The following is a 12,758-nucleotide window of genomic DNA, read 5'->3' on the forward strand; positions in this document are numbered from 1 at the left end:
TCTGTCCCCGCCGCCATCCCGGGGCTTCCGCCTCCGTCACCCCCCAAGGACCAGGGACGTGGTGGCGGTGGCTCCTTCCCTCCTGGTGCCCCCAAACCTGCCCCAGCACCCCTCCTCCTGCCCGGCCTGGGCAGGCTGGGAGCTGCCAACAGCGCCGGCAACGCAGCTCGGCAAAGCCGGCCTGGCCGGTACCGCCACCGTCCCGGAGCGTGTCGGGACAGGCGGCGTGGGAGAGGGGGAGCGGAGGCCTCCGGGGATGCGCTGGGTGGTGGCGGGTGCCGTGGGAGCGTTTTGGCACCCGGCAGCGGCACCGGCACCGTTCTCAGCCGTCCCCTGCCCCGCAGAGCTCAGCGCCTCCGACGAGAGCTCCCTGTCGGACGCCGTTCTGCTGGAGGAGGGTAAGGGGGCTGCGGGGACCGGGGTGGGGGGACATCGGGGTGCCCCCCAGGTGTCCCCTCCATCCCAACCCTCTGTCTCTCCCGCAGAGGAGCCGCGGCCGCCGGGACCTGCCACCCCGCGGGGGTCCCCGTCCCCCGAGGAGCCCACCGAGAAGGAGGGATCGGGGCCCCCGCCGGCCCCCCCCAGCCCCTGGCGGGAGACCAGCCTCGACAGACCCTACGAGAAGGCCAAAAAACCCGGCGTCGACCCCGGGGATGGGGACACCCGGGGCTCCCGGTGCTACCCTGGCTCCCCGCCAGCCGCCCCCGCCGCCCCCTCGGCCCCCGGCAGCCCCGACCCCGCAGCCTCACCGGCGCCCAGGGTGGGGGACGTCCCTCCCTACCGCTTCGTCCCCGTCAGGACCCTGGTGCTGTGCCGGCAGGCGGGCTCCAGCGCTCCCAGCACCCCGGAGCCATCGGGCCGGCGGGGACAGTCCCAGTCCCTGAGGTATGTCCTGTGCGTGGGGAGGGGGGACAAGGGCTTCTGTATGGGGGGGATGGCGAGAACCCCATGGGGAGGAGGATGGAGCTAACCCCGTGGGGAGGACATTGGAGATAACCCCGTGGGGAGGAGGATGGAGCTAACCCTGTGGGGAGGAGGATGGAGCTAACCCCGTGGGGAGGATGGAGCTCAACCCATGGGGAGGACATTGGAGATAACTCCGCGAGGAGGAGGATGGAGATATCCTCGGGGGGAGGATGGAGCTAAAGTCATGGGGAGGAGGATGGAGACAGTTCCGTGGGGAGGAAGATGGAGCTAACCCTATGGAGAGGACGGAGCTAACCCCGTGGGGAGGAGGTTGGAGATAACACCAAGGGGAGGATGGAGATGATAACGCTGTGGGGAGGATGGAGATGATAACGCTATGGGGAGGAGGTTGGAGATAACCCTATGTGGAGGACGGACATAAATCCATGGAAGGAGGATGGAGCTAATCCCATGGGGAGGATGGAGCTCACCCTATGGAGATGACGGAGCTAACCCCACGGGGAGGAGGCTGGAGCTCACCCCACGGGGAGGCTGCACCCTGCACCCATGGGGTGCTCAGCCCCCAAGCACCCCTCGGCCACCCTTGCCCATGGCTCGCCCTGACTTTCGGGCGGGCGGCGAGGGGAAGGGTCCGTCTGCAGCCGTAGCCCTCCTACCCGCAGGGTGGAGGCGTGCTGGCAGCCCGGCGAGCCGCGGGGCCGCAGCGCCGTACCCCGCCGGCGCCCCACGTACTACACGGTGACGGTGCCCACCTCCTGCATCCCGACCCCCGACCCCGCGCGCCGCTCCGGCTCCGACGACAGCATCTCCGACCTCTCCAGCATCTCCCACGCCACCTCCCCGGGGAGCAGCAGCCCCGACGTCTCCTTCCCGCGCCCCCCGGTCCCACCGCCCCTCGTCGAACCCGGTTACTATCCTCGGGGTGCCCACCGGTTCCTGCCACCCGCCGGCCCCCCGGCTTTCCTCTACGAGCAGGATCTGGCCCCGTTACGCTACCAACGCCTGGTGCCCTCGCACAGCCGCATCGTGCGCACCCCCTCGCTCAAGGACTATGCGCCGGCGGGGGGCCGGGGGCTCTCCAAGGCGGCCGTGACCGAGGAGCTCAAGTCGTGGCACCAGCGCGCCCGGCTCCGGGGTGCCCGTCCGCACTCCCTCGACCGGCAAGGGGCCTTTCGGGGACCCCGTGGTGGGACCACCAGGGACGTGCCCATCACCCATGGAGTCCTGCCGCGGGCTCAGGTAGGGTCCGGGGTCCGGCTGGCGCAGGGGCAGGAGTGGGGACATCGGAGAGTGGGGGGCACCGCAGTGCCCGTCCCCATATGGGGACCCCCTGGGTGCTGCCCTGCGGGTGACTGGGTGACATGAGTTGTCACCCTGAGGTGGTTCAGGGACAAGTGGCTCTGGTGGGGTCCCATGAGGGTCCCCAGAGCAGGAGTGGGGTCCTGAGGGGGTCCATGGGGAAGAATTGGGGTCCCATGAAGGTTCTTGGGGCAGCACTGGGATCCCAGGAAGGTCCCTGGGGCAGGACCAGGGTCCTGGGGAGGTCCCTGAGGCAGGACCGTGGTCTCAGGAGGGTCCTGGGGACAGGACCGAGGTCCTTCCAGGTCCTTTGGGGCAGGAGCAGGATCCTAAGGGGGCCCTTGGGGCAGGACCAGGGTCCTGAGTGGGTCCAGGGGGAGGATCGAGGTCCTGAGGGGATTGTGGGGGAAGAATTGGGGTCCCATGAGGGTCCCTTGGGGCAGGACTGGGGACCCCTAAGAGTCCCTGGAACAGGACTGGTGAAGGTCCCGTGGGACAGGCCCAGGTCCTAAGAGGGTCCCTGGGACAGGCCCGGGGTCCCTAGGGCAGGATTGGGGTCCTGAGGAGGTCCCACGGCCAGGACCAGGCTCTTGTGAGGGTCTTGGGCACAGCACCAAGGTCCTTCAAGGTCGTTTGGGGCAGGATGGGGACCTTCTGGGGGTCCCTCTGGGCAGGTCCAGGGTCCCATCAGCAGGGCCTGGGGTCCCACGTGGGTCCCTGGGGCAGCACCGGGGTGCCCCCGGGCAAGGGGGTCCCTGCAGACTTTTCGGGGGCTGGCTCCCTCCCCTCCACCTCGGGGGGGTCCTGCCAGGATGGGTGCATGCAGTAAACCACGGCACACCAGCGCGGTGTGCCGGGATGGCCGGCACCCACGGCACAAACAGGGCCCACGCCGGGCAAGTCGAGACCTGCAGCCATGCCCTCGCAAACACCGCCCCCCCCCCCCCAAACCCCTGCCCTGGGATGTGCACCCCAGGGTGCTGCCCCAGCGCGGGGCGGGGTGCCGGCACCCACGGGCTCCTTCTCCCACGCAGGCGCCCCCGATCCACGTCCTGCGGCGCTCCCCGGACGGCGTGCCCGTGCAGGTCTACGTGCCTGAGAACGGCGAGATCGTCACACAAGTGTAAGCGTGGACACCCCCCCACCCCCCCCACCCCCCACCCCGGGGGGGGGGGGCACACAGCCTGGCTGGCCCAGGGACAGTGGGGACGGGGCCGTCCCACGTCCCCCCACCCCGGCGTGGGGACACGGGTGGGAGGCGCAGCCGCCCCCCCAGCACCCCTGGGGTGCGTTGGGCTGGGACGGGGTGGCCGGGGCTGGCCCCCTCCGCATCCCCTCACCGCCACCGTGACCCCGGTGCTGACGGTGCCACCGCGATCCGCGATCCGGTCTCTAATAAACGTGGTCGTTGGGGTGCTCCTGTCCTCGCCAGCCCCTCGGGACGCGTCACCTCCGTCCCCCAGCCCTGTCCCCCCGCCGGGTCCCCCCATCCTCTGGATCCGGCGCTGGGTTGGCATTGCCAGGATCGGGCCCCGGTGGTTTGGGGTCCGGCCGTGCCTCTGTGGGCTCGGGATAAGTGATGGGGTGACCCGGGGGGCTGCCCAGGTCCCGCCGTGCCCCCCCGGCACCCAGCGAGTCCTTGACGTGGCTGGGATGGGGGTGCTGGGAAAGGGGGTGCAGGGGAAGGGGGTGCTGGAGAAGGGAAGGGGTAGAGGGAAGAGATGGGGTGCAGGGGAAGGGGTGCAGGGGTGGGATGAGGGGATGGGGAAGGGGTGCGGGGGGGGTGGAGAGGAAGGGTGCAGGGGAAGGGGTGCAAGGATGGGTGAAGGGATGGGGTGCAGGGGGAGGGGAAATCAGGGGTGCAGGGGAAGGATGGGGTAGGAGAAGGGGTGCTGGGAAGGGAAATGATGGGGAGCGGGGGGGGCAGGGAAGGGGGAGCAGGGGCTGTGAAAGGCAGGGGGGCAGCGGAGGGGGTGCAAGGACGAGCGAAGCGATGGGGTGCAGGGGGAGGGGAAATCAGGGGTGCCGGGGAGGGGTGTCGGGGTGGGGAAGGGCAGCAATAGGGCTCGGAGGAGGGCAGTGACGGGGGGGGGGGCGGGCCGCCGTCCGACCGCCGGAGCCCCCCCCCGAGCAGCCCTGCCCGGCCGTGCCCGTGCCCGCGGGGCCCGGCGGCGCCGCTCCGCCCGGCGGGGGCGGGCTGGGGCCGGGCGGGGGCCGGGGCCGGTGGCTGCGGCGGGAGGTGCCGCCGCGGGGGGGGGGGCCCCGGGCAGCGACCGAGCGCCGCCGGGCTGCGGCGTCACTGCGGGCCTGCGCCGGCCCCGCACCGGGTTCCACCGGCACCGGGCTCCACCGGCACCAGCACCGGCACCGCGGCACCGGGACCGACCCCGGGCTTCCACCGGTACCGCGGCACCGGGACCGACCCCGGGCTTCCACCGGCACCGCGGCACCGGGACCGACCCCGGGCTTCCACCGGCACCGCAGCACCGGGAGCGGCCCCGGGCACCCACCGGCAACGACACCGCGGCCCCGGGAGCCGCCCCGGGCTTCCAGCGGCACCGCAGCGCCGGCCCCAGCCCCGCTGCACCGGGCCCGCCCTGCAGCACCGGGCCCGTTGCCGCACCGCAGCCGCCGCCGCCGCCGCCCCCAGCCCGGCCCCACCCGCCCCCGGGCAGCGCTGAGCGGGGGCACCGGGCCGGGCCCCGTGCCGCCCCCCCGGGCCGCCCCCGGGATGGGGCCCGGTGGCACCGGCACCGGCTGGCCCCTGGCCGGGACCGTGCTGGTGGCCGTGGCCGCCTCGCTGGGTAAGAGACACGGGGGGGGTCCTGGGGCATCTGGGGGGGGGGGGTGGCACCCTGCGATGGGACCCGGTGGCACCGGCTGTCACCGTGGGGCACCTCGGGGTGGGACCCCGTGCCACCGGCTGTGACCGTGACCCGCGCCAACGCACGGCCCCTTTGCACGGGGGTTGTTTGCACTGACGTGTCCCACTGGGCACTGTCCCCCTCCCCCATACTGCACCCCATTTGCCGCTTTCGGGGTGTCCCCAAGAGCCACTTGCCCCCGGGAGCAGCGGACACGGAGCCGGTGGCCGCTCGAGCCGGTTTGCCCGGTCCCGGGGCGATTTGGGTGCTTCCCACGCACGCGGGCCCGTGCCTCAGTTTCCCCACCGGGCTCTGAGCTGCCGTGGTCCCGTCGGGCGGTGAGTGAACCCCATAGGAGACCCCTGAGAAGCCACTTGGAGCCGGTGGGGAGCGAGCTGGAAACCCCGAGGGAAGCAGCCCAAGGCCGGTGGTTTCCCGGCCGCTGTCCCGGCGCCTCCGGCCGCCCCCCCAGGCCTCATCCCGGGGCTATTTCTGGGAGCGCAGGTGGCTCCGGCCAGAAATAGAGCCGGGAGGCGTCGCTGGAGCACCCGGGCGATGAGGCGGCCTGGGGGGGGCTGGGGGGGGCCTGGGGGGCTGGGTGTGAGGGAACGGGGTCCGCAAGGATGTGGGGCAGGATGGAATGGGGTCTGGAGAGATGTGGGGCAGGATGGCATGGGGTCTGGAGAGATGTGGGGCAGGATGGCGCAGGATCCAGGAGGATGCGGGGCAGGATGGAGCGGGGTGTGGGGGTTACATAGGGGCAGGGTATGGGGAGGCATGCAGGCAGGATGGAGTGGTGGGGGGGGGGGATGTGGGGCAGGGCAGAGTGGGGTACAGGGGGATGTGGGGCAGGATGGAGCAGGGTATGGGGGTACACAGGGGCAGAATGGAGTGGGGTGTGGGGGGTACATGGGGGCAGGATGGAGTGGGGTGTGGGGGTACATGGGGGCAGGATGGAGCGGGGTGTGGGGGACAGGGGGGCAGGATGGGGCAGGGTATTGGGGGGTACGTAGGGGCAGGGTATGGGGGGATATGGGGGCAGGATGGAGTGGGGTATGGGGGGACATGGGGGCAGGATGGAGCGAGGTATGGGGGACATGGGGACAGGATGGAATGGGGTATGGGGGGACATGGGGAGAGGATGGAGCGAGGTACAGGGGGGCAGGATGGAGCAGGGTATGGGGGGACATGGGGGATATGGGGCAGGATGCAGTGGGGTAAAGGGGGGGACACAGGGCACAGGGCAGGGCGCAGTGGGGTACAGGGCAGGGCGCAGTGGGGTATGGGCTGTCCCCCTGAGACGGCATGTGGGGACCGGAGGACGTGGGCTGATGCTGGCGCGGCTGGGGGTGGCGGTGGCCGGGGTGGCGGTGGCCAGGCTGGCGGTGCCCCGAGGCCCCGGTGACGGGCGGCTGTCCCCAGCGGCGGGGGGCGAGGACTGCCTGTGGTACGTGGACAGGAACGGCTCCTGGCACCCCGGCTTCGACTGCGACTTCTTCACCTTCTGCTGCGGCACGTGCCACCAGCGGTACTGCTGCCGCGACCCCCTGCGCCTGCTCACCGAGCGCCAGCAGCGCCACTGCCTCGCCTTCAGGTGCCGGGTGCTGGGGGCGGGTGCTGAGCCGCAGCCGTGGGTGCTGGGTGTGGGTGCTGAGCTTCAGCAATGAGTGCTGGGTGCTTGCCTTTGGGTACGGGGCCCTGGGGACTGGGTGCTGGGTGCTGGGCATTGCGTGCTGGATGCTGAGCACTGGATGCTGGGTGGGGGTGCTGAGCTTCAGCGATGGGTGCTGGGTGCTTGCCTTTGGGTACTGGGCCCTGGGGACTGGGTGCTGGGTGCTGGGCATTGCGTGCTGGATGCTGAGCACTGGGTGCTGGGTGGGGGTGCTGAGCTTCAGCGATGGGTGCTGGGTGCTTGCCTTTGGGTACTGGGCCCTGGGGACTGGGTGCTGGGTGCTGGGCATTGCGTGCTGGATGCTGAGCACTGGGTGCTGGGTGGGGGTGCTGAGCTTCAGCGATGGGTGCTGGGTGCTTGCCTTTGGGTACTGGGCCCTGGGGACTGGATGCTGGGTGCTGGACACTGGGCGGTGGTACTGGGTGCTGGGCACTGGTACTGAGTGTTGGTGCTGGGTGCTGGACACTGGTAGTGGGTACTGGGCAGTAATACTGGGTGCTGGGCACTGGACACTGGTACTGGGCAGTAATACTGGGTACTGGGCAGTGGTACTGGGTGCTGGGCAGTGGGTGCTGGGCAGTAGTACTGGGTGCTGGACACTGGTACTGGGTACTTGGCAGTAATACTGGGTGCTGGGCTCTGAGCACTGGTACTGGGTGCTGGGCAGTGGGTGCTGGGCAGTAGTACTGGGTGCTGGACACTGGTACTGGGTACTTGTACTGGGTGCTGGGCATTGGGTGCTGGGCACTGATATTGGGTGCTGGGCACTGGATGCTTGTCTGGACATCCCTGTCCCTCCGGTCCCCAGGTGGGTGCTCTAAGGGTGCCTGTCGGTGCTGCGGGCGCTGGTGTGACTGGGTGGGGGTGAGGTACCCTGCGGGGGGGGGGGTGTCTGCCCCGGGTGCCCCCTCCCAGGCCCCACTCCCCCACGTCCCCGTGGTGTCCCGCAGCCCCAAGACCATCGCGGGCATCGCCTCGGCCGTGGTGCTCTTCATCGCCATCGTCACCACCATCGTCTGCTGCTTCATGTGCTCCTGCTGCTACTTGTACCAGCGCCGGCAGCACCTCCGCACCCCCTGCAGGGTAGGGGTGGGGTTTGGGGTGCACGTGGGGGGTGTGGGTGCAGGGTGGGGGCCTGCAGGGATGGGGGGGGGTGAGATGCAGGAGGAGGGGTGGGGTGCAGGAGGGGTCCTGTAGGTATAGGGTGGGGGGATTTGGGGAGGAGGCGGGGGTGCCCTGGAGGGATGCAGGGCGGGATTGGGGTGCGGGGGGGAACTTGGGTGCAGGGTGGGGGATTTGGGTGCTGGGGGAGGGCACTGGAGTGGGTGCTGCTGAGATCTCCCCGGTGCCCACCGCCATCCCCTGCCCTCGCCCCGAGGGCCACGGACACCCACGGGCACCGCTGGGCTCTGCCCCCGTCCCCGTGCCGGGGTGCCGCGGCCCCCACCCCGTCTCTCCCGCAGGCCCGGAGATCCCGCTGTCCAGCTACCCCCCCGCAGCCCCCCCAGCCCCCTTCCCCATGGACCCCAAAGCCGGCCCCGCGCCCCCCCAGCCCGGCTTCGCCCCCATGGCCATGTACCCGCCAGCCGGCCCCGCCGCCCAGTACCCGCTGTACCCCTCCGGCCCCCCCGTCTACAACCCCACAGGTGAGCACCGGGGGGGACACCCCCCCTACTCCCCAGGGGGGGCACGGTGGCCTCGCGGGGGCTGACACTCCATCCCGCTCCCCCCGCAGCACCTCCGCCCTACGTCCCGGCACAGCCCAGCTACCCCGGAGCCTGAGCACCCACGGGGACCCCGGCACCCTCCTCCCGCCGCCGGCCAGCGGGGCCGGGCTGGGGACCCTCATCCCCCCGCCGCAGGGCCGGGAGGGTGCCCCAGCCGTGGCCGGATCAGGCCCTTCCCGGCTGTCCCGGGGATGACCCCGTGCCAGCAGCACAGGGCGGCTCTTGTCCTGCACACTGGGCCCTTTGTGGGTGCCTCCACCCCGGCTCTGGGTGCCAACGGCCCCGTGCACCCATGGGGGGGATGCCCGGGGGGGTCCCCCGAGGGCCGTGCATCGCCGCACCCCTGCACGTCCGCGTCCGGATTCGGCCTCGGCTCTTCCCCCCCCCGGGGTTGGCATTAAACCGTGTCTTGTGCCCCACAGCCTGGCGTCATCTTGGTGGCTCCGTGCCGGGGGCAGAGCCCCGCACCCCTCCCCGGGGAGCTGTAAGGGGGGGGGGCTGCAACTTTCCCCCCTTCCCCTTCCACTCCCAGGGCTTCTCCATCCAAAACTTGGGTTGGGATGGATAATTCCCACCAAACCAGCCGCTGGGATGAGCCAGCGCGGGAGCGCTGCTGCCCGCCCAGCCCCACTGCTCAAAATTGGGGTGTGAAACCACCCTCAGCGGGATTTTGGGTCAGAAAGCAGCAAATTCAGCCCTGGGATGGGGGCTGCGGGCACAAGCCAATTCCTCCACCCACTCCGGGTCCCGAATTGCTGGAGCTGGGATGCATCTCCCTTTGCAGCCGGCGGTGAGGAACAGGCACCGGGGGAGCGTGATTCACCCCGGCTATTTTGGACGCCTGCTCCTGGTGTGATTCATCCCCCCCGCTGCACCGTCGCCGGGAGTGGGGGGGGGTCCAGCCACCCACTACATTTGGGACTGCCGAGTCCATCGCTCCCGGCGGGGGAAAATGCCACGCAGACCCCCCCCTCCCCAGGGGCAAACCGTTGCTCCATCTCCCAGGGGACCGCGGGTCCCAGCATCCCATCAGCCCCAAAAACCCCGCAACGAGCCCGGGGAGGGGGGAGCCGGGGGGGCAGCTCTGAGTTTTATTTAAGTGGGATGGAGGGGAAAAAAAAAAATAATAAAAATAATAAAAGAAGCAAGGCGGGCACTGGTGGGGGGGGTGTGGGGGGGGAAGGTGTCCCCAGGGCGGTCCCCGCCGGCCACGGGCGCACACAGCCAGCTGCGTGGGGGCTCAGGGTTTGGGGACCGCCTGCTCCCGGAGGTAGAGGTCACGGATTTCGGCCAGGCTCCGGCTGAGGCTGCCCAGCGCCTGGGCGATGACGCGCAGGATGGAGGTGGTCTCCCGGCGGCTCTCGGCGTATTCCCGTCGGAAAGCTCGCATCTCCTGCACCAGCCGTTCGTTAGACTGGACGATGCGTTTTTCGGCCGGGGTGAGCTGGGTGCAGTCGGGTGCCCCATCCGACAGCCCCGTTGTCCCGGGGGGTCCCGGTTCTCCCGTGCCGCAGTTATTGAGATGCTCGGCCTCTTGCTCGAAGAGGATGCTCGGGAAATCAGAGCCCAACGGCTCCTGCTGCCCACCCAGGTCGCCGAGGGAGAGTTCGGGGGGCGTGGGGCGCGGGGGGCTCCGGCTCCAGCCCTCGCACAGCTCGCCGGGCGGGCGGATGCCGGCGCAGGGTAGCCGGCGCTCGGCACCGCGGCCGGGGATGCTGTCGGCAGCCAGGCCGTGGAAGGGCTCAGTCTTCACCTCCACCGGCTCCTCCTTCACTGCCTCCTCCTTGACGCCTGCGGGATGGACGGAGAGTGCGGGGCAGCTGGTGGGACCCCCCCGTCTCCCCAGCGCCCCAAGGACCGAGCGACCCAACCCCCTGCTGCCTCTGCTTCCTCCGTCCCTGTCTCCCTTGTCCCCATCCCTGTACTCCCATGTTCCCTCTCCCGCACCCGGTCCTGGTCCCATCTATACGTACGTATCCCCATAGCCCCGTGTCCCTCATCGTGGTCCAGCCCCATCCCATGTCCCTTGTCCCTCTCCTGGTCCCAGTACTCCCATATCCCTGTCCTGAATGTGGTGCCTCCATGTCCCTGCGTGGTCCCAGTACCCCCATGTCCCTGTCCCGGTCCCCACATGTCCCTGTCCTGGTCCCAGTACCTCCATGTCCCTTGTCCCTGTCCTGCCCATGTCCCCATCTCTGTCCTGGTCCTGCCCATCGCACTGTCCCAATCCCACCATGTCCCTGTCCTCTTCCCAGCCCCCTCTTATCCCTGTCCTGGTCCCAGTACCCCCTGTCCCTTGTCCCTGTCCTAATCCCAGTCGGTCATATCCCTGGCCTGATCCTGGTATCCTCCTGTCCCAATCCCAATGCCGCTGTCCCTTGTCCCCATCCTGGTCCATGTCCCGCCATGTCCCTGTCCTGATCCACCCACATCCCCGTCCTGATCCTGGTCCCCTCATGCCCCTGTCCCAGCCCCAGTACCCCCGTCCCTGTCCTGGTCTCAGTCCCCTCCTGTTGCTGTCCTGGTGCCAGACCCCTGTCCTGGCCCAGGTCACCCCATGGTCCTGACCTGGTCTCGGTGCTCCTGGCCCTGTCCTGGTCCCCTGCCCCAGTGCCCTGTCCCCTGCCCCTGTCCTGGTTTCCGTGCCTCGTGTCCCTGGCCGGATCCCGGTATCCTCCTGTGCTGGTCCCAGTGCCCCTGTTGCTGTCCCTATGTCCCTGTCCCACTCCTCTCACATCCCTGTCACCCGTGCCCCTACCCTGGTCCCCCCACATCCCTGTCCCAGTCTCCATGTCCCTGTCCTTCTCCCCTGTGTGTATCTCCCCTCCATGTCCCTGCCCTGCTGTCCCTGTCCTGATCCTCCCTGTCCCTGCCCCAGTCCCTCCATGCACCTGCCCTGGTCCCAGTGCCTTAGTCCTGGTGTGTGTCCGTCCCCCCCCCCCCCCCATCCTGGTCCTGGTCTTCTGTGTCCCTGTCCCAGTCCTCCATGTCCGTGTCCCGGTCCCCCATGTCCTCGTCCCAGTGTCCCTGTCACAGTCCAGGTCCCCTCGCATCCTGGTCCCAGTGCCCCCGTGTCCCTGCTCCAGTCCCTCCATGTCCCTGTCCTGTTCCCCTGTGTCCGTGTCCTGGTCCCCCCACGTCCTGGTCCTGGTCCCCCGTGTCCCTGCCCCTGTCCCTCCACTGACCTGTCCTGGTCCCAGTGACCCCCTGCCCCAGTCCCTCATGTCCCTGTCCCGGTTCCCCCCGTGTCTGTGTCCCGGTCCTCCCACGCCCCCGTGTCCCGGTTCCCCCCCCCCCCGTGTCCGTGTCCCGGGCCTCCCACGCCCCCGTCCCGGTTCCCCCCCCCGTGTCCGTGTCCATGTCCCGGCCCCCCCCGCCCCGCGCACCCACCGTGCGGCGCCACCACCTCCACGCTGAGGAGCGGCGGGTCGATGCCAGCGGCGCCTCGCTGTCCCCAACCGGGAGCGGGCCCGGGGCCGAGCTCCGGTGGACCTGGCCCGGAACCGTTCCCGTTCCCGTTGCCGTTGCCGTTGCCGGGTCTGACGGCGGGTCGAACGGCGGGGCCCTGCCTCTCCTGCCGGTGCCGGGTGATCTTATCGTTGGCCCGACGGCGGAGCCCCCGCCAGCGGTTCTTCACCTCACCGATGTCGCGTTGGTTGCGACCGGCGGCGTTGATCTTGTTGGTGATGCGCCACCAGATCTTCTGCTTCTCGTAGGCGTTGACGGTGCTGGCGGCGGCGCCGAAGAGCAGCTGCTCGTACTTGAGCACCTCGCTCATCAGGATGTCGATCTCCTGCAGCGTGAAGTTCGGCTTCCGCTTCAGCAGCCCCCGCCGCGCCCCGCCGCCGCCGCCGCCGCCGCCCGCCGCCATGCTCACCGCCACCGCCGCCGCCGCCGCCGCCGTCTCCTCCTCATGGCGCCGCCCCGCCGCCCATCGCCCCGCCGCCGCGCCTTTTGTCTTGCGCCGTCTCCCCGATACCGAGCGCCCCGCCGAGAGCAGCGGAGGAGCCGAGCGGAGCGGAGCGGAGCCGAGCGGGGCCGGCGGCACCGCGACCCCTGACGGCCGCCGCCGGGCGCTGCCGCTACCGGTAGCCCGGTACCGGGGGGGGGGGAGTGGGACCGCGCCCCCTGCCGGCCGCCGCCGCGCACAGCCGCTCCGGTACGGCTCCGGTACCGCCCCCTGCCGGGAGCACACCGGCCCCCCCCCGTTCGTTATGGCGCCCCCTGCCGGCCGCCGGTGGTCAGGCTCCGGGTGTCCGGTCTGCGGGG

At 70.5% G+C, this 12,758-nt stretch overlaps 4 protein-coding genes across 4 annotated transcripts in view; 2 read left to right on the forward strand and 2 right to left on the reverse strand.

Annotated features, from left to right (window-relative positions):
- Positions 1-12,758, reverse strand: part of LOC127026358 (guanine nucleotide-binding protein G(i) subunit alpha-3) — a 378,524-nt gene that overhangs the window by 28,804 nt on the left and 336,962 nt on the right. The window lies entirely within an intron of this gene.
- INAVA (innate immunity activator) lies at positions 257-3,353 on the forward strand. Its single transcript, XM_050911184.1, has 4 exons — positions 257-398; positions 486-885; positions 1,590-2,166; positions 3,261-3,353. Exons 1-4 carry the CDS (start codon positions 257-259, stop codon positions 3,351-3,353), a joined length of 1,212 nt encoding a protein of 403 aa, XP_050767141.1.
- On the forward strand, positions 4,596-8,901 carry SHISA4 (shisa family member 4). Its single transcript, XM_050911562.1, has 6 exons — positions 4,596-5,030; positions 6,513-6,684; positions 7,713-7,845; position 7,889; positions 8,226-8,408; positions 8,498-8,901. Exons 1-6 carry the CDS (start codon positions 4,958-4,960, stop codon positions 8,542-8,544), a joined length of 609 nt encoding a protein of 202 aa, XP_050767519.1. The 5' UTR covers positions 4,596-4,957; the 3' UTR covers positions 8,545-8,901.
- On the reverse strand, positions 9,550-12,360 carry LOC127026118 (myb-related transcription factor, partner of profilin-like). The gene is made up of 2 exons (XM_050911186.1): positions 11,880-12,360; positions 9,550-10,280 (listed from the first exon to the last, which is right to left on the reverse strand). The coding sequence occupies exons 1-2, from the start codon at positions 12,358-12,360 to the stop codon at positions 9,730-9,732; spliced, it is 1,032 nt and encodes a 343-aa protein (XP_050767143.1). The 3' UTR covers positions 9,550-9,729.

The sequence above is a fragment of the Gymnogyps californianus genome, chromosome 27 (genome assembly GCF_018139145.2).
Source record: "Gymnogyps californianus isolate 813 chromosome 27, ASM1813914v2, whole genome shotgun sequence".
NCBI classification, from domain to species: Eukaryota; Metazoa; Chordata; class Aves; order Accipitriformes; family Cathartidae; genus Gymnogyps; species Gymnogyps californianus.